General features: G+C 53.9%; 1 protein-coding gene across 1 annotated transcript in view; it reads right to left on the bottom strand.

Moving 5' to 3' along the window:
• VAC14 (VAC14 component of PIKFYVE complex) overlaps positions 1–20093 on the bottom strand; it is a 102544-nt gene that overhangs the window by 47158 nt on the left and 35293 nt on the right. The window contains exon 13 of the mRNA XM_007074897.3: positions 4502–4658. Within this exon, the coding sequence (XP_007074959.2) occupies positions 4502–4658 (157 nt within the window). The remainder of the gene's footprint in view (positions 1–4501; positions 4659–20093) is intronic.

Raw genomic sequence — 20093 nt, 5'->3', positions numbered from 1 at the left:
GCAAGAGATAAGCTAATGGGCCATGGCAGGGCCCAGGAGGAACTTCCAGCTGACCCGGCAGGAGAGAGAGGCTGCATCAGGAAAGACTGCTGCTGAGTCGGGGCCGCGCCAAGGGCAGCACTGAAGGGAGATGGGAGGCAGGTCCCTCATCGAGACTGGGCCTGGGATGGAGAGGGTGAGGCTCTCCACCTGCAGACTAGTGAAGACCTGGGCAGTGGTGCTGGGGGAGCCTTCGACACAGCAGTGGTGACAGGGTGGCCAGCTCTGGCACCCCCTCCTTCCATCACGATGAAAAACTCTGAAAGACAGGTACTGATCCTTACTGGGCATGTGACTCTGGCCTTTTAGGGATGAGTACAACCTAGATTTTCCTGACCCTGACACCCATGCTCTTTTACACTCTCTGAATTAATATGTAGGAAGAAGGCCTTTTAAGGCTCCAAGAGCAACGGAGAAGGCTTTGGGGGCTGGGAAATGGTCTGGTGTGGCTGGAGGAAGTGGAGGCAGCAAGAGGGATGAGTTGCTGAGGTGGCTGAGGCCAGAATGGGGTCCCTGAAGTCACTGTGAAGAGAGGGGATACACTCAAAGGCTATGCCAGGATACGCCCTAAGGGAGAAGCCTGGACTGCTGGCCTGGCCACTGCTGCTCTGTTCCCCATCTTGAGCGATGGAAGCTTCTGGTGCTGGGCAAGTGCTCTTGTCCTCTAACACGGGAGTAAAGAGAGCAGACTCTCAGGCTAAGCTCCTAGGTCGGCACCAACACCTATCGCAAGCCCCCGTCCCAGGTAAGAATAACAACGGTGCTTCCTCCCATGGTTCTTGTGAGGAGCTGGGCTCACCCACCGTGAGGTTCAGTGAGCTGACACATGGGAAGTGCTCAGAACAGTGTCCAGTCCAAACAAGCTCAATGTACTAGAGTCACCCTTACTACTGGGAAAAATGCCCAGGGATGGCTTCCTGGGTTTCTTCTAGAACTGGTTTCTGAATTTGGCGACACCAGCCTGGGCTACAAGGAATGAAATGGAATCAGAACGTTTCATTTCCGCCCATGATTTTAGAACGGGGATCAAATTCCACGTTGGACCAGAGAGCCCTGTGGGGCATGATAACATGAGCAGTTATCCCACCAAGAATGTGCCCCCTTGGCTGGAAAGGAAGCATAGGGAAGATGGGATTTGGGGTGCAAACATCAGTCCTGGGGTGACCTTTGGCCCCTCAATGCCACACTGCTGCTGTGCCTGGCCAAGGTTGCTCCCTCCCTTGCAGCAGGAACATTCAGGCCCCAGGAGGGCCAGGCACATCTCAAATGAGGGACAGATCCCAGAGGTCTCCTGCTTCTGCTGAGCCTTCTGCTCAGACTCAGGGTTAGGCCCCTCGGGTCTGCTCAAAGGGAGCTCATCACCCCTCTCCCCAGAGCCCAGGGGGCCTCAGCCAGAATCTCCCTGAGTGGAGACGGGCAGAGAACGCACAAAAGTTGCCAAGTCATAGGAGACCCAAGTGGTCGTTTTCATTTCATTTCACCAAATCACAATCTAGAGAGACAGCAAAATGTGGGATCCCTCTATTGGTTTTCCTCAGGCCTGCCCACCCAGGCAGCTCCACTCCTGAAGGTCCCAGCCTGGGGCTCTGTGAAGGTCAGCAATGAAGTGGGGTGGGAGAAGCAAGACCAATGCTTCTGCCTGCATGGCTCTGTGCTGGAGGGAGAGATGTTTGCACAGGTGGGAGGAAAATCCTGTGTGGGCAACTCTGCCTTGTGGGCCCTGGGACCACTGCTGTGGCACTACTGAGGCGGGTGATGCTGCCCCAACCCTTGCATTAAATCTGCACTATTTGAGTTTACAGACCCAGTGAGCAGGCAGGCTTCTCTACAAGTGCTGCTGATTTCATCTTTGCTAGGCTCCCTGCCTCCTTGGCTTTCCAGAGAAAGACCCTTTACGGTGGGGGGCGGGGGTGGTGGTGCTCTGCAGTCGGCATGTTCTCAGAGCTGTGCCCTGGAGAGCCAGAGGGCCAGAGGAAAGCAAAATCCAAACAGGAAGAGGGTCTGGCCTTGTAACTTCTGTCCCCGTGCACGGCCAGATGGAAACAGACAGAAAGACCCTCTTGCATGCCTGAGAAGCAACAGGGGAAAGAGCAGCCCACAGATGAATGAGTGTATACTTCCCGCATGCTTTCTGACCTAAACAACCAACCCCAACATCCTTGGTGCCTGGCCAGTGCCCTCCCCAAGGCAGCTGAGGCAGGAGATGGGACAGGGCCTAACTTTGGTTTCCTATGTGCTTCTTACTGGTTTGAACTTGACCTTAACCTTTTAAAATCATGAACCCATCTGAAAAATCTGGTGCCAGCTGTGGACATGCACGCACGTGTGGTTCCCACACTCTGTGCAGCGAACGTGTGTGAGTCTCAGGCTAAGAGCACATGGCCCACGATACCGTGTATCCTTGAAGCAAGAAGAGTTATTGGCTGCAGGCACTTCCTTGGTGTTCTTTCCAGGATGGAATCTCTTCCCATCTGGCATACTTGGTTGTTTTTCTAAGAATTCAGGGTGAGTCCCTGGCTGATGTGAGCCAGTCTGACAGCCCTGGTGAGCTGGGGCAAATCTTCACCACCTCAGCCTCATTAGGGGCCCACCTATCCTGGCAGGGCCAGCAGCCAAGGTTCAGAGGACGTTGCCATCTAAGACACTCTCAGTTCTTACTCCCAAGCGGCTGAGATGGCACCTCGAGGAGCTCCCTGTCTGGGCCTCCCCAGGGCACACACCCCACCTGGGCCCCAGGCCATTTTCCGGCCCATCTCTCCACTAATGAGTAAGCATTTTAGTCATCAGCTTCTTGGTGCCCAGAGAAAAAGAAAACACCTCAGAAATGGAGGGACAAATCCCAGAGAGTCCCGGAGATGAAGGTGTCCTTCCCCTGCCCAGGGCGAAGCTGCCTCAGTTTGGCTTTCTCTCCTTTTCCACTCTGAGGAGGATAGAAGATGCCAGACAACGGCTTCTTGGGGAGGGAGATCTAGGGCTGGCTCTGACCCGCGGATGCCTTCTCCTGGCTGCTGCCCTCTTCCAGTCACTTGTCACCCTCATCCCCTCACTGCTGCTCCTCTCCCCTCTCAGTGGGACCCCCACATCGCGGCTGTGTGCCGACACTCAGCCCCTGGCATTTCTGCCATCTGTCCCTGGGAATTTAGGCGGACCCCCAAGTGCTGACGTGGGACACAGGATGGAAAACGGACTCCCGGGCTGTGGGACAGAGGGTGGGACCCTCACCAAGTGTCCCAGGGTCAGGATGTGAGAGCCTCCCGGCCATGGCCTCTGACTGCTTGGAGGAAACCGGGCTCCTAGGCAAGGAAGCCACTGCATCCTGGAGAAACAAGAGAAGGAAACCGGGCTGCCACGAGAGCCCCTTACTCCTTCCTTGCTTCAGTCAGAGACAGCTAGAAACTTGGGACCAGTCGCAGAAAGAACATGTGCAGCAGCAGTGGCCTAAAGCCTGGGGTCCTATGTGACACCCCACTGCAGGAGCTGGGGGGAGCCCTTGACATCAAGTGTCACCAGGAAGACGTCTTCAACGCACGAGCCTTCTGCGACTCGGCCCGGCAGCCCTGGGGTGCAGTCAGGCCCGCAGGGCCCCAGCGGCACCACCGAGCAGGGGTACTCAGGGCCGGGTAGCAGCCGCCTTCGGAGGCCCTGCCTGCTAGAGCAGTGGAAGGGGAGCTGCAGCGGAAAGGCCCTGAATCGATCTGACATCTGGCTTCTGCATCAAAGGAGGAGCCATCGAGGACCTGGTATCTGGAAATCAAGAGCCACTCACTCAGGGGACAAAGAGACACCCCAGGTGAACACCCAAGATTTGCTAGGGACTTTCCTATCAACTCGCATAGTTGGCATTTCCCAGGATGACGTCGCCGGAGGAAACTGGCGTCTGCCTGGGAGGAAGGAGTTGGGAGTTGCACTGGCCCAGGGAGAAGAGCCACCTGCTATCTGGAAGGACCCCAAGGGGCGAGCCCCAGGAACACCACAGCCACCTTCATGTCCAAGGACTGCCCGGAAACATCCTGTTTGAATTACCCCTCTCCGGCCTGGGCTGCCTGCCATGTTGTTTGCTATTTTTAGCTCCCCAATGAGGAAGGAAATGGCTGCCTGGTCTTCCACCTGTGAGACTCAAGGCTCCAAAGCCCCCTGATTCCTGACTGGGGAGACGCTGCCCCAGCAAAAGAGAGGATCCGCTGACTCAGATGGTTTTATATTTAGCCAATGGCTCAGAAGTATGAATGGTGCAGGACGATGAGGAAAAGGGGATGTGAAGGCCTCTCATGGGGGTGGGGAGGCAACAGGAGGGCAAGGTCCGCTTGCCTCTCAGAGAGCAGAGGGGACTTCTGACTGCTCACACCCCAGGAGAGATCCGGGGCTTGAGAGGGATGGCCCCAAGGAGTGCCTGATCCAGGAGGAGACCGAGCACTAGCACTCCCAGGGCCCCTGAGGCTGTAACCATAAGGGCACTACTTACCAGAAGTGTTCAGCAGGTTTGTTCTGCCAGGGGTAGGCACCTGAAGCTCTGAGTGGCTGACCCGGAGGTCAGGGCCATCAAGGGGGCCTGCGTCATCTGTCTGGCCTGCAGGGGAGGAAGCAATTTCTGCCAACACCTCCAGATCCTTCAGGATAACCTGGGGGAGAAAAGCAGAGGATGAAGGACGACGGCCTCTGGAGAGCTGCCGCCAGGGGGTGGCGAAGGGTCTGCAGAGGGTGACAGGCTGGTGAGAGCCACCAAGATTACGGCTATTAACAGCGTTCAGGAAGTTCTACAAAAGGTATGGATTGAAGAGAACACAGATGGGCAGAAGGCGAGGGCAAGTGGAGGAAAGAAGCTAGAATCTGAGTAAGCTTTCTCATGACCACTCCTCTCTGGTCCCCTGAGCAGGGACCTCAGAGGTCCCCAGGAGATGTGGAACTCAGGGTGCAGTCTGTGCGGGGACACTGGCAATGCCCCAAAGTCAACCTGTGTGAGGGACCAACGGTGCCCTCTAGGCCACACTGCTGGTGTGCTGGCCACAGCTCGGTCCACCACCAGGCCACAGAACAGACCTTTCTGCAGAGGTGACACAAGGCCACCCTCTGCCTTCAGAACATGACTCTGGGCTCCAAGACCGAGGACTTCCTAACTTCTAGACACACTGTTCAATTCTCAGCTGTTTCCTTGATGTTCATACACAGGCCTGACCCCTGCCTGCTGAGTTCTTCCAAGGAAAGGAAGACACAGAGTTCAGCATGGAGAATGGCAGAGTGAGCTCCAATCAGTGCCGTGTGTCACCAGGTTCCCCGGTGCTGCCTCACCACCCAAAGCCCTCGTACTCTTAGATGCTGCCTCCCCCCCCACCCCCCCCACGGCACCCACCGCCTCTTGCTCTTCATCTGGTATCAACAGCCAGCAGGGTGCTGCCTCAGCAGGGAGGTGTGTGTGTGTGTGTGTGTGTGTGTGTGTGTGTGTGTGGTGTGGTGTGTGTGTGCTGTAACTGCACAGCGCACCTGTCCCAGTTCTACCTCACGACACAGCAGGGAGGGCTGCTGCTCCCTCCCACCCCCACTCATCTCTTCTCTGAAGAGGAACGTGCCTGTCCTAGCACAGGTGTGCCCCCAGGGCCGTCCCTGGTACTCAGTGGACACCCATCGGGCATCCGCTGAATGACTGCCTGAACCCGGGCCAAGAATTACCATGGCAACCGAGGGCTTTGGTCCTGGACCTGTGGAAGTGACACAGAGCACCAGAGGGTGGGGCCCTGGGAGGTGGGCTGTGTGCACCATGACAGACCAGCTGGCCGCAATATGGTGACAGTGGTCAAGGTAAGGCGGTTCCAGGGCTTTTTGTGGGATGGCGAAAATGTGAGATAGTAGTGACGGTGGCACAACCTTGTGAATATGCTAAAAACCAATGAACTGTATATTTTAAAAGGGGAATTTTATCTCAAAAAAATAAATAAAGCTACTATTGTCTCTTCAAAGCGGTTCTTGTCTCAGTGTGAGCAACGTGCTAGTGCCTCATCCTGCCCGGCCCCAGGTGTCACTTCTCCTGGTGTCCTCTCTGCCAGCCTTGGCCCCTGGGTCTTCTCCCAGCAGTGCGATGTGTTCAGCACTCAACTGGCCTGCAAGCTGGAGGTCTGGCTCTCATCCTGCCACAGCCCGGCCTCATCCCGGTCGGACACGTCGCTCACTCACACACACAGATGTCACCTCGCACCTGTCTAACTGCATGCTTTCCTCCATTGCTCCCAGGCTCTCAGCACCTCCTGAGCCCCGACTGTGCCAGGTGCTGGGGCTGCAGGTGAGTCCCATGGGCCTCGGCCTGCAGCCCATGGCCTGGCAGGGAGCAGTACTCACCTGCCCTTCCACACACAAGTATGTGCAATTTTAGAACGTTCTGACCGCTGGGCCTGCAGGGGATGATGTATCCATGCTGGGCAAAGATCGTGGCTGCTAAGCAGCCTGGACAGATGGCAGGAACGAGCACTTGCCCCTGTGCCCAGGCCAAGAGCTGGGGGCCTGAGTGGGTCCAGGCCCAGAAGTGGAGAGGTCCAGGCCATCTACTCCCCAGAAAGCTTTCTATTTCAGCGGTGGCAGAAAGCGGACAGAGAGGAAGGGGGTGGGACGGGGGAATAGACAGTGAGGAGGTGACAGGGTGGTGCTGCGTGATAAGAGTGGCCCGAGCACAGGCCATACACTCAAGATGCTCAATTGTCCAAACAAGTCACGGTCTAACGATCAGGGATGTGAAAGGAGATGCGGGAACCAGGTGGGCGAGTGACTCACTCAAATTAAACTGAGGCAAGGAGCAAGCCAACTGTGCCTCAAAAAGTTAAAGAGAGTCACCAGAGGTGTACTTCCACCCCTCGTGTTTCCCAAGAGGGCACCAAACATGTCCACACAGGACTTGCGTAGAAATGTTCATGGCATAAGTGTTCAGCGTGGCTAGAAAATGGAAACAACCCTAAGGTTCTGACACCAACCCTGAAGTGTTTTTTCTGATACCAGGTGGGTGTCCTACAGTTCAACTCCATTCTCATGCCATCTACCTGGACATAGGGTCAGACCCCACCTGCTGAAGGCTCACTCCCACAAGACTGCCCTTCCCTTGCTTCAGACACCAGCCAGAGATCCAGGGCGTCACCTTTGCTTCCGACGACTGACTACAGATCAGAGGTTTCCACAATCCCCTCCTTAGGCTCCATTAATTTGCTAGAGTGGCTCATGGTCCTCAGCGAAACATTTTACTTACTAGATCACCGGTTTATCATAAAAAGATGTAATTCAGGAAGAGTCAGATAAGAGACGCACAGGGCACAGCATGTGGGAAGGGGCACAGAGAGCTTCCGTGCTCTCTGGGGGTGCCACCTGCCCCGAATCTCCATGTGTTCACCAACCTGGAAGCTCTTCAAACCCCATCCTTTAGGTTTTTAAGGAGGCTTCATTACATAGGCATGATGGATTAGATCACTGGCCACTGGCAGCTGATTCGATCTCCAGTCCCTCTCTCCTTCTCGAAGGTCGGGTTGAAAGTTCAACCCTCTCATCACATGGCTGGTCCTCCTGGCAACCAGCCCCCATCCTTCTGGGCATCCAAGTCACCTCACTAACCTAACAAAAGACACCTTTATCATTTTCAACACTTAGGAAATTCCAAGGGTTTTAGGAGCTCTGTGCCAGAACCAGGGATGAAGACCAAATATGTAATTTTTTTTTTTTTTAACTATGTATCACAAGATCACAAACCCAAAAGTACATCAACTGATAAATGGATAAATGGAACATGGCATATCCGTGTCCTGGACTATTATTTGGCAATGAAAAGGAATGAGGTTCTGATATATGCTATAAAATGCACCAACCTGAAAACATTTGTTAAGTAAGAGAAGCCAGATGCAGAAGGCCATGTACTGCATGATGATTCCATTCATGTGAAATGTTCAGAGCAGGCAAATCTATAGAGACAGAGAGTATCTTGTGCCTGCCAGGGGATGGGGGAGGGAGACATGGGGAGTTACTGCTAATTGGTTACAGGGTTTCTCTTTGGAGTGAGGAGAATGTTGCAGAATTACATAGCAGTGATGTTTGCACAACCTTGTCAAAATACTAAAACCCACTAAATTGTATATTGTTTTTAATTTTTAAAAATATTTTGATTTATTTTAATTCAAAAAAAATTTTTAATGTTTATTTTTGAGAGAGACAGAGACAGAACATGAATGGGAGAGGGGCAGAGGGGATGGGAGACACAGAATCCAAAGCAGGCTCCAGTCTCCAAGCTGTTAGCAAAGAGCCTGATGCCGGGCTCGAACTGAAAAGCCACGAGATCGTGACCTGAGCCGAAGGTGGATGAGCTACCCAGGCGCCCTTAAAATATTTTATTTTTTTAAGTAATCCCTACTCCCAACGTAGGGCTCGAACTCATGACCCTGAGATCAAGAGTCACACGTTCCACCGACTGAGCCAGCTGGGCATCTCTGAATTTGTATACTTTATGGTTTGTGAATTATAACTAAAAAAAGAGAAGAGAATCAAGTCAAAACCCCAAATCAGCACCCTAATTCCCAGAACTGTGGTACTTCAGGTCAGTTTGCTCTTGCTGCGCCCATGGCCCGAAGCAGCAAGGCCTCCCTGACTCCCCACGATCTCACACCTGCTGCTGACTCCCAGGAGGGCCGAGAGCGCTCAGGGAGGCCACCTGTGTCCCTACATCTCTGAGCTGCAGGTTGCTCCTCTCAGGACTGGCTGTGCAGGTGGGTGGAGGTACATGTCCCTTAGGCAGCAAATCCTGGAGGTTCAATGTGGCAAGTGAGAAAAGTATGAGGCAGCCAAGGCCAGGCTAGCACTCAGCTATAGCCCAACCCTATGAGAGCCGCCGTGGCCCACACCAGGCTTCTGGCGGGTACTCATTTCCCTAACAGGAAAGATGCTTGGGGAGGAACCACCAGTACCAGAGAGCCCTGGCCTGTGAGACTCCCACACTCTCTGAGTGGCCCCAGGGCCAGGCTACCAGGGTGGGAAGACCAGGAGAGGAAGCTCTCCCCACTTCCAGCTAGAATTAATGTTCTCATTTGCTGCCTGTCTCTCTTTGCAGAGTCATCTGCTTGAGGGATCAGGAGTCCACTTCAAACACTCTGGTCCCCAAACCGGAGCCCAATAAGCTATACTGGGCTTTGTGGTCAGACAATCCTGCCTTCCCATCAGTTAACTTCACCCTTCCAACCCCTCTCCCGACATCTATTGAGCACCCACTGTAGGCCAGTGCCCGGGCCAGGGCCTGGGCCAGGGCCTGTTTTTGTGGGAGGAGATGCGAAGCCAAACAGGATGGCCCTGCCTCTCTCAACAGTGACGCTGGGGAGACAGGCGGTAAACAACACTTATAATGCAGTGCATGTACAACCAGAGCCAGCAACTTGGCCTGTGGGGATCGAAAGGCTTCAGAAGTACCTTACCATCAGTTTGCTGGGGGGCAGAGGAAGGCACTCAAAGCATTCACTTAACTACCAAAAGCCTTTCCGGACACAGAAGCAGAATCCCGTGGCACATTCCAGGAAGCTAAGCTTTGATCTAGCTCTGGAATGGGGCATGGGGCTGGTGTGAGTGTTAAAAAGGAGACAGCAGGCCCAAAATGGAGTCACATGTGCTAAATCCCAAGTCAGCAAACCAAGATTTAATACCTAACTTAATTGTAGTTTCAACCTTTAACCTTTAAAGGAATGTAACCTTTAGCTAGTCAACATGGAATTACCTGGTCAGCCCTAGTGAGATAATCCTCTTGGCAGACCCCTTCTGGTCCCATTAGGAAGGCAACCTTGCCTGAAACAGTGCATTCTTTGCTAGTCATTTTCTTTCTTTCCTTTTTTTTTTTAACGTTCATTTGTTTTTGAGAGACAGAGAATGAGCGGGGGAGGGGCAGAGAGAGAGGGAGACAAAGAATCTGAAACAGACTCCAGGCTCTGAGCTGTCAGGACAGCCCAACGCGGGGCTCGAACCCACGGACTGCGAGACCATGACCTGAGCCGAAGTCGGACGCCCAACCGAATGAGCCACCCAGGGGCCTCTGCTAGTCATTTTCTTTCTCTACTCCCTTTCTGTCTTTAAAAACCTTTTCTTGTCTACAGCTTCTTTCTATTGCTACATGGGGATACTGCCTGTTTCATGAATTGTTTGAAAAAAGCCATTCTGATCTTTTTGTTTGTTTTTAAAAAAAATTTTTTTTTAACGTTTATTTATTTGTTTTTGAGACAGAGAGAGACAAAGCATGAACGGGGGAGGGTCAGAGAGAGGGAGACACAGAATCTGAAACAGGCTCCAGGCTCTGAGCTGTCAGCACAGAGCCCGACGCGGGGCTCGAACTCACGGACTGCGAGATCATGACCTGAGCCGAAGTTAGCTGCTTAACCGACTGAGCCACCCAGGTGCCCCAGCCATTCTGATCTTTGAATTTACTCAGTTGAAATTTTGTTATTTAGCAGGGGGGCATGGCCAGAAAATCAAGTGGAAGTCATAGGGAGGGGCAGGTCCCCAAGAGCTATGGCCCAAAGAGGTTCGAACTTGGTTTTGCAGGTGATGGGGAGCCTGTTTCCCCATATGTGCCAACAGAGACTTCCCCTTGCAAGGTTGTCATGAACATCATAGGAGATACTCTGTGCTCCCCTTCTGTTACGAGATTTTTGGTACCATAGCTGAGCCTGGTCAGTGGTCCTGACTTAGGGACTGGGCAGGAACTGCAGTGTATACACAAAGAGCTTCAGATTTCATCTCTCTACTAAAGAGAATCTGCATGGACATCTTGGTACCACCTCCTCCTACTTCACTGGAGAGCAGCAGCCAGCAAAACTGCCTATTTTACATTTTGAATTCTCTTATTTTGGAAAGTTTAACACCAAATGGCAAATGAATGCAAATTACACTTCAATTGCACAATTAAAGCCGGAACTGTTGTCTACAGGTTCCTTCAGTAATCCCAGCCACTCCTCTAGTGCTTACATATCAGAAGATTTGTCTCTAGTCCCCAGGGACTGGCAAAAATCTGACAGACAGCCCTGCCTAGAGCAATACCACGTGTACTTGTAAGTGTGTGTACGTGTGAGGGTTTGTGTGCACGCGCGCGCACTCTCGTACTCGCTTACAGCCCACCTTCCTGGTTCTTTACAATGGGAGCTGAGAATAGCACCACCATCTCCTTCAGTCTCCTGGATGCAGGGAGAGGAAGGGGCTGCCAAAATAGAGGGCAAGGAATGGCTTGAAGACAGAGTGGGGAGTTTGTGGGAGCCACTTCAGGGCTCCTGTGCCATCCAATCCAGCTGCTGGCTCTTTCCCAGCTGACCAGCAAATCCCATTCAGCCTAAGGGCTGAACTTGAGACTATGGAGCAACAATCCTGACAAAGGCCTAGGCCAGGACTCTGCCTCTGCTCAGGGAATGAGTGACCCAGGGAGACAATGTCAAGGCGGCGTGGGGTGCGGGGGGGCGGGGGCGGTGCTGGGACAGAGCAACAGAGACCAAGGGAGAGCCGTGCTCCGCCCTCCGGCTGAGCCTGGCTTTGAATCTCTGTGCCAGGCCAGGGTTTTGGTACCCCACCCCTCTTGGAGACCCCTTGGTCTGTGGACAAGCAGCTCTGGAACAAGGACACAGTGATCTCAGCAGCCTTGCTTGCGGGCACTGGCTTAAGAACTGGACGAAAGGCCCCCAATGATAGGCCCACTGCTCAGCCTCTAGAAACACAAAGTTAGTCCTCTTCCAAGGAGGAGGCTGGCTGGGCCCAAGCCTGCACTGGACTGTAGTCCTGGCTTTGACAATGAGGAAAGGCTCAAAGAAAGCAGGAGGAAGCCGCGCCAATTAGTATGCGCTACACAGCTTTTTGCAAAATGAATATAAAACACTTGTGCTTTCTTTTTGTGTGAGAGAAAGAGTGGGGAGAGGGAGGAGGAAAGAAGGTTACAAGAAAGCAATATTCTGCAGGGGCAGGAGTGCCTGTAGTTGCCATGGCAACGGGGGGGTGGTGGTTGTTGGGGGGGGAGGCACATCAGCTGGTCTCTGGTCCTGGAGTGGGGTGAGCTGTGAGCTGGCCCTCGGAGTCAAAGGGTCAGTGACAACTGGGTGCAGAAAACATGTGACAAAGCAACTCTGAAGGGGAGGCCCGGGTGGAGGGAGGGAGGGGCCAGCACATCCTCTGTGGCTTGGGGAGCAAAGTCAAGGAGGCCAAAGGATTCCTGAGAAAGCCCTTCCTTCCAGGAGGTGACTTGATGCCAGCAAAGGGCATATTTCAGCGTGGGAGGGAAGTCACCATCTGGATGGGGCCATTGCAGGCTGTCACAACCCAAAACTTCGGCAGGCTGAGGACAGACTCTCTAGGGCAGCGCTGGTTTCCCTCCCTTCTTTTATTCCTCTGTCCAGATGCTCCCTCTCCCAACACCTTGTCCACAGAGCAGCCCTGGAAAACCCGTCGCAGTGGGAGGCTCCCTTCTCTCTCTCTCCCTCCTCTTTCTCTCTCTTCACACCAGCCCCCCCACCCCCATCGGCTGGTTCTGTTCCTGGCTTCTCCTTTACCACCCTGGGAACAGCTGGAGACCCAGAGTTTTACAAGGCCAACTCCCTAGGCTGGGGGTCTGTCTTTGCCTCCTACTGAGGCTCCTGAACATGAAGTCCCAGGGCGAGGCACTCAGCAGATGTTGAATAAATACTTGCTGACCAGCAGCGCCAGGCAGGAAATGGAAGATGGATCGTTCTGAATAGCTTCTGCCAAGGGGATGGACAGAGAGGCCTCTCGCTTCACTCTACCCACTTATCTCCAAGAAACTTTTGTCAAAAGTTTGGCTAGGTCCCTCCCTAGTCAGCTGATTAGGCCCCAGATGTCAACTGGCTCAGTGTTCCAGCCCCATAAGGAGGGAAGGAAATCCCCAAGCTGGGCCCTCTCTGGTCCTAGCCAGAAGGAAGCTGCAAGAGTGTTTCCAAGAGACACAACTAGGTCCTGGCAAGAGAGGTGAGTTCAGGCTAAAAGGCCTGGAGGCTAAGGCCTGGACTGTGTGGGCCACTGCCAAGGCTATCTGATGCCTCTGCTGGGAGCAATGGGGCCACAGGGCTGTGCCTGAGATCTGGGTCAGGTTGGGCTGCTCCTTGTTCTTGGGAAGTGGAGCTGAAATTAAGTGCAGAGGCACCATGGCCAGGCATCCACAGAGCCTTGGGGCCCTTTGCTTCTCGCCACACAGAAGCCTGTCCACTTCCTTCACAAGTGGTATAGGCCCAGTGCGGCAGGCCTCTTGGGTCCCTGATCACATACAGAATGGCTCCCGCGGCTTGTGGAATCAGCTGGGGAACTGACCCTCGGAAACCAGGTTGCTGTCCCCAGGAAGCATCCCCTTAGGGTGGTGAGGAAGGCACGGGACCTCCCATGGGCCCCAGAGCAGTGAACCAATGGAGCTCTGGGAGAAGGCATACACAGCATCCGGCACCAGAGTGGAGGCTCCTGCTCTGGACACAGAGTAAATCTGAACTGTAGAAGTCAGCAATCAGGCCCTGGCCAGGCCTGGGAAAGGGGTGGTATTCCCAGAAAAGCTTTTGGCTACAATGGGGTCAGAGCAGGCCAAGCCCAGCATCTCCTGGGGGGCGGGTCCTTCAGCCCTCTTCAGCAATGGCAAGGAAAGCCCTGCCAAAAATTTAGATTTGGGGGCGGGAGAGAAGGATTGCCTAGGCTCAGATCTATTTTATTTCCCATTGAGAAAACCACTCTGATTAAGAACCTTTAAGGTCGTACTTGAGCAAAAACAATTAAAAAAAAGGATTATAACTTGTTTTTTGCCTGACTCTGAATGCACACTTACAGGGATCAAGGCTACTTTCTTTTTTTCTTCTTTTATTTTTTAAAAATGCTTATTTGTGAGAGAGGGAGAGAGAGAGCACAAATGCAGACGTGGGAGGGGCAGAGAGAGAGGGGGACAGAGGATCCGAAGCAGGCTCTGTACTGACTACAGACAGCCCTGTGGGGGCTCAAACTCATAAACTGTGAGATCATGACCTGAGCCGAAATCGGACGCTTAATGGACTGAGCCACCCAGGCGCCCCTTCTTTTATTTTTAATAAACTCTGAGATCCTTCCCTAAGTGCCTAGTTCTGTGCCATACATGGGAAAGACCAGTAACCGGTGCTCACTGTTAAGTCCCACTAACAGTGACAGCACAGTGTGTGTCCTGGCAGCTTAAAACCATTCCAGCCTCCATCCCTCAGAGTGGAGGAGAAGAGAAAAGCCAGCCTGGGTAAGGCAATTTGGAGGCCAGTTCCCAAGTCCCCCTGTGCACCCCCTCACCCCCGGTCTCCCTCCTGGTGATGCCAGCCATCGCTTGCCTGCATCATGCCAGGCCCCTGCCCGGGGTGGGGTGCACTCTCAGAGTCCTACATTCTCCCTGAGAGTGAGCCAGAGGCCGAGAAAGGGCCTGCTGTGCTCCAGACAGCGCGGGAGCAGCACACACACACCGTCGGCGCTCGGTTACCAGGTGATGAGCTGAGGGGCCAGCTGTCTCCGGGCACCGGTCCATGGCAACCGGGAGAGCGGCACAGGGCCGTCTCCTACCCTCCTCCAGGCCTCCGCTTCACCCCAGCGTACCTGCCAGTTACACGCACCCTGCCCTGAGGAGGCAGGTCTGCTCTGGCAGGGTCAGGGCCCGGCAGGGTGGGGCAGGCCAGAGGGGTTCAGCTCGCCATCCACTGTCCCTCCTATTTGTTCACCTTCTCAGAAAATGTTTCTGAGCACACACTATGTGCTGGACACAGTCTCTGTCCTCCCAAAGTGGGACAAGGGCTACGGGAGAGTCGGCGTGCAAAGAACACCATAATGACGCCGATGGGGACCTCTTTGATGTGCAGATAGGAGGGGTGGTGTGTGACAGACAAGGCTTCAGGAAGCATCCAAGCCGAGGTCTTGACCAAGTTACTTCACTTCTCTGAGTCTCAGTTTCCACTTCAGTGAAGTGGGGGACACAACAGAACCTACCCTGGAAGGGTTGCTATGGAGATACGCTAAGGTCATGCCCACTCAAAGATGTCCATCCAGCGCAGGGTCTGGCAGGCAGCAAGTGAATGGAAAATACCAGAACCCAGGCAACGAGGCCCAAACTGAGAGCACAATTCAGGGGGTCCAGGCTGAGGCCTAAGCAGCTGGATTTTTAAAAAGCTCCAGAGGATTCTGACAGCAGCTCTTGTCTGGATGGGCTCACTGTGGGACTAATGTCTGGGTTATTGGACTTTAGCCTTTCTAGGTAAGATTACTGATCACTTCCTGAGTTCAAGGGGAGATGGGCTGAGGGTAGTCAGTCAGGCCCAGGGCCAGGCAGTGTGCTCACCCCTGCAGGCCACTCAGCCCTGAAGCTTGGCTTAGCAAGAGCTCCCAATCCTGTCGCAGGGGAAGGCAGTCCCCAACTGGCTGCCCTTGGTGGACTCTCTCCTATACTGCTAGACCTTCCACTGGGGAAGCCAACCTTCCCAGTCCAACATCTGCCTTCACCAGGAGCCTAGGTGTACCAGGCAGCAAGCCCCCAGCCCCACCCATGTCAACCCGATACTGTGCCAGTTTTGGGTCCTCATCCGCACATCAGGGGAAGAAATCCAGAGAAAAATACTAAAGACTCTCTGAGCACCCACAGCCGCCTTCCCAAGAGTGGAATGCTGCCAGGCCAGCTGTGGTTGTCTGGGTGCCCCTTTACCCGAGGTCTCCTCACCAGGCGCAATAGGAACCGTCACTATGCCAGTCCTCTCTCCTCCCTGGCAATGATTTGCTGCCAGGACGCCTATCCGAAGACCAGATCCTCCCAGGACTTCTGGTGTTGACCACTGGTGCCTCGTGTGGGCGGTGGGTCCTGGTTGGCTGTCCCTGGAGACTGTGAGTGGAATCCAGCGCTCTTCCCCTGCTGCCTTCTCCCTGCTTGGCCCTCCCTCCTCTCACTCTCCGGAGCCCCCAAAGGAGGCTGCAGCATCAGCCGCAGGGATAGCCATGTGGACCAGTGCCTGTGTCCTCGGCATGGCCTCCAGGGGAGCTACAGCAGGCAAGGGCCCCAGCTGACCTCCCCGGGTGTGTGTGGGGGACTCTCGGCAAGAGTTCTGGGCCCCCAACCTTGTGCCCCTCGTTTTCCTGGCTGGTGTCTGACCTGATGGCGTGACCTGACTGTAAAGGAATCTTGGGGACAGAGGAGGGGGTGAAGGAGTTGTTTTTGTTTGTTTTGGAGAGTGGATGGAATGAGAACTGGGCTGAAACAAACACTGAGGCAGGGATCTCAGGAGGAGGAACAAACCCCATTCTTATGGAAGACGGTCTACTCTGAGCAGGCCATTTTAGTATTCCAGGGAGCAGGGTCAGGACCACACAGCATCAGAGCTGGATGGGACGAACACAGACCAGGCCAACTGTGTCTGATGGCAGAAAACAGGAGGTGAAGGGGTGTCGTGGACTTGCCAGGTCCCACAGAGAGCAGGGCAGCGTGGGGCAGAGGCCGCCCTCTTATTGCTCCCCGGGCCCCTTCCTACACTGCTCTCTGCCGGCTACCAGCCCCACTCCTTCTGCATATGCCCTGGGAGGGTGTGTGGCCCAACGGGGAGGTCAGGTCTCTGAGTGCTCAGAGAGAAGGTGCACTCAGAACTGATGAGGGGAGGGGGGCCGGCCTCAATGAAGCAGTGCCTCCATCCTGGGAGGACCCCTATCCTGCAGTGAGGTCAGCCCTTATGTGCTTCTGGATGTTCCAGAATCAGATGGACCCAACGTCTGGCTGCTGGTGGTATGACCTTGGAGAAGTTATCTTCCTTGCCCTTGGAGGTCCTCTTAAGTCAAAACTGGGATAATGAAAACAACTCCAAGAGCGCCAGGCAAACTTGTCAGGAGAAGAGAAACAATGTATTCTGAACAGCGCATATGACCCATGAACTCAGCCTTCTGCCCTCTCCTGCTCCCAGTCTCCTCCCACAGATGTGGGAGGGGTCTGAGCCCAGCACCCACTGTGGATTCTGAAGGCAGCCAGTGGCGGGGGGTACTGGATGGGCTGTCATCACCTCTCTGAGCTGCCCTCAGATGAAGGGGCTCCAATGAAGCAGAGGTCCCCATTTCTGTGGCAGACACACAGATGGCCAATTTTACTAGCAGCACCCTTGCGTCGGGACAGAAGAACACAGCCCTGGTCGCTTGGGACTGTAAGAAGAGGAACCCATGGGGATGCTCTCAGTCTGGGGCCTCCGTCTGGGTGAGACCCTGACATGGAAGGCCCTGTTGTCACTAACTAAATCCCTTTAAAGTGGAAATGAGCCCTTGGGCCCAGCTGGCCAACCCACCAGACCAAAGTGACAAGAGTCCCTGGGAAAGAAAAGGCTGAGGAAGCATTTACAGGGACCACATGGGATGAGGGATGCAGAAGGGACAGGATGGGATGACAGGGCCACTGCCCCTGGGACAGAGGAGGCCAAGGGCAGCCTCACTCTACTCTGCTCCGGGGACAGGGCTCCATGACAGTCAGGAGTGGTGGCACCCGCAGCCTTGCTGCAGGACAACCCCAGAGCTACCCACTCAGCTCTCATGCGAGCCGTGACCTGTCTCCCTATCGGGCAACTTAGCTCAGCCCCAGTGAGCTCTCTCCTTTGAGACCTGAGAACCTCTTCAGTTCTCCTGCTCCATTTCTCCTGGGACCTGGACCATACAAACAAATGAAATCCTCTCCCATCTCCCCTAAGGCTAATCATCCCTCAAAGCCGGCGTGTCTGTTCCCCAGTGAGCCTGCGGCTGGAGGCAATGAACACTTGGACATGTGGTGGATTGACCCAAACAGAAAAGCTGATGGCCCCCATCCCCTCAGGACGCAGCAAAGCCTAGAGCAGCCCCAGGGCTCCCTGCCCCATGGGTGTGGACACTCCTGAGATGTGCTGTGGGGTTAAGGACAGAGAAGGCCCTAGCAGCCCTGGACCGCAGTACATCACAGCTCTCATGTGTACGTTTGTGAGATGTCCCCAAATCAATCCTTATAACCATCCCTGCTACCCCAGCCTCCTAAGACATGGCCACATGCCTCACGAGGAGAATGGGCTCCTGAGCAAGAAACTGCCATTGCCAGGAACAACATCCTCACAGTCCTACCTTCCAAGTTTTTGAGAAAGGTGATTCTCATTCTTTTTTTTCTGTTTTTATGTCAGCCACATCACACGAGCCATAAACTCCCCTCAGCAATTTCTCTTCATAGTTACTCTGAGCCTAGGGGAGCAGACGGGGGTATCTCTCCTGGGTTGATAACCTCTGCTCTTAAGTGTTAAGGACACCTCAGCTCCAAGAGGTGGGAAGACTCCAGGGAAGGTGCCTCCAGAGGCCCCAGTGGGGTGTGCCCTTCTGGATCTCCATGGACTCTGAGGCCTGCTTCTGAAAGAGGCTGTGGCAGCCGGAAGTCCCGAGGCAGGCCCTCTGCCGATGACGCCATTTCTCCTCTCTTCCCTGGAGCCAGGCAGCCAGCTCCTCCCTTCCACCTGTGATGCTGGGAACACAGCTCACTGACTTGGGCAGACAGCTCCACCTCAGGGGTGCAGGGGTTGCTGAGGGAGGGGGGTGGGAAAGGGAGAAGGTATAGAAAGGGGCGTCGGGGTCGCTGCCCATTGCCTTCCCCTTGGTTTTTCTATGACCTCAAGACGAACATCGAGCCCCAGAGCCCCCAGTGAGGCCCACCCACTTGGCCATCTGCACAGGGCCTGTGTGGTCCTAAAGACAGGCAGGGAAACAGAGGACAGAAACCAGCTTCTGTTCTGGCTTTTGCTGCCGAAGCGGGGGCAGGAAGGATATGGGGAAAAAACAGAGCCTATCTTCCCTATTTCCACCTGTATCTTTACCATTTTTGTACAGAAATGATTACCAGCATCAGGAGCTAAAATTTACCACGTGTTCACATGTGTTGGGTATTCTACACACATGACCTCATTTCATCCTGGGAATCCAAACCTGGAAGGGTGCTTCTACAATTATTCTCGGTTTTCAGATAAGCAAACTGGGGTTCAGGGAGGCCAGGTCATCTGCTCAAGCTGTTAACCAGCTATGAAGTGGTGAGCCAGGGCCACACTCTTGGACCGCCTGACCCCTAAGCCAGTGCAGGCTGCAATATCACCTGGGGGGAAAATGTTACCGGAAAGGGATGCCACTCAATTTATCACAACGAAACTTAAAATACTGAAAATAAACTTCTTTTTTTTTTTTTTTTTTTTTTTTTAATTTTTTTTTTTCAACGTTTTTTATTTATTTTTGGGACAGAGAGAGAGACAGAGCATGAACGGGGGAGGGGCAGAGAGAGAGGGAGACACAGAATCAGAAACAGGCTCCAGGCTCCGAGCCATCAGCCCAGAGCCTGACGCGGGGCTCGAACTCACGGACCGCGAGATCGTGACCTGGCTGAAGTCGGACGCTCAACCGACTGCGCCACCCAGGCGCCCCGAAAATAAACTTCTTAATGAAGAAGCCCTACAAAAAAGGCCCGGAGGCTTTGCAAAATGACTTATGGAAACGGGGAAAAACCCTGCTTCTGGGTGGGAGAGTTCAAGGCAGTGAAATGATAATTTCTGGCTAAAGCACTTGTAATGACAAACGGAGTTACGACGGGCCAGGATCTGGTCGGGAGCTTTACGCTGTCTCTTTCAACAACACTCTACAAGGCAAGTGTGGACATCATGTGCCCCATTTTGCAGGCCAGAGACTCTAAGGTCCCTGGTGAAGAGGGTGAGAGCCAGAAGCCAAGCTCAGGTCTGGCGGCCAGTTGTCTGGGGTGCTATGTTCTCTCAGGGGTACTACCACCCACCCTTCCTCTCTTCTAAGACTGAGATTTCTTTTTTAAAGCTGTGTGTTTTTGTTCTAAGTAGATTTTATTTTTTACAAAGTTCTAGGTCCATGGTAATATCGAGCAGAAGGTACAGAGATTTCCCACATACCCCTGCCCTCGCCCCAACACAACCTCCACCAAATGGACATTCCCCGCCACAGCGGTACATTTATTACAATCCGTGAACCTGCGTCAACACATCAATGTCACTCAAAGTCCATAGTTTACCTTAGGACTTGCTCCTGGTGCTGTCTATTCTAAGGGT

Source organism: Panthera tigris, chromosome E2, assembly GCF_018350195.1.
Source record: "Panthera tigris isolate Pti1 chromosome E2, P.tigris_Pti1_mat1.1, whole genome shotgun sequence".
Lineage (NCBI taxonomy): Eukaryota > Metazoa > Chordata > Mammalia > Carnivora > Felidae > Panthera > Panthera tigris.
Note: the sequence above shows the minus strand (reverse complement) of the source record. Positions and strands in the feature narration are given on the sequence as shown.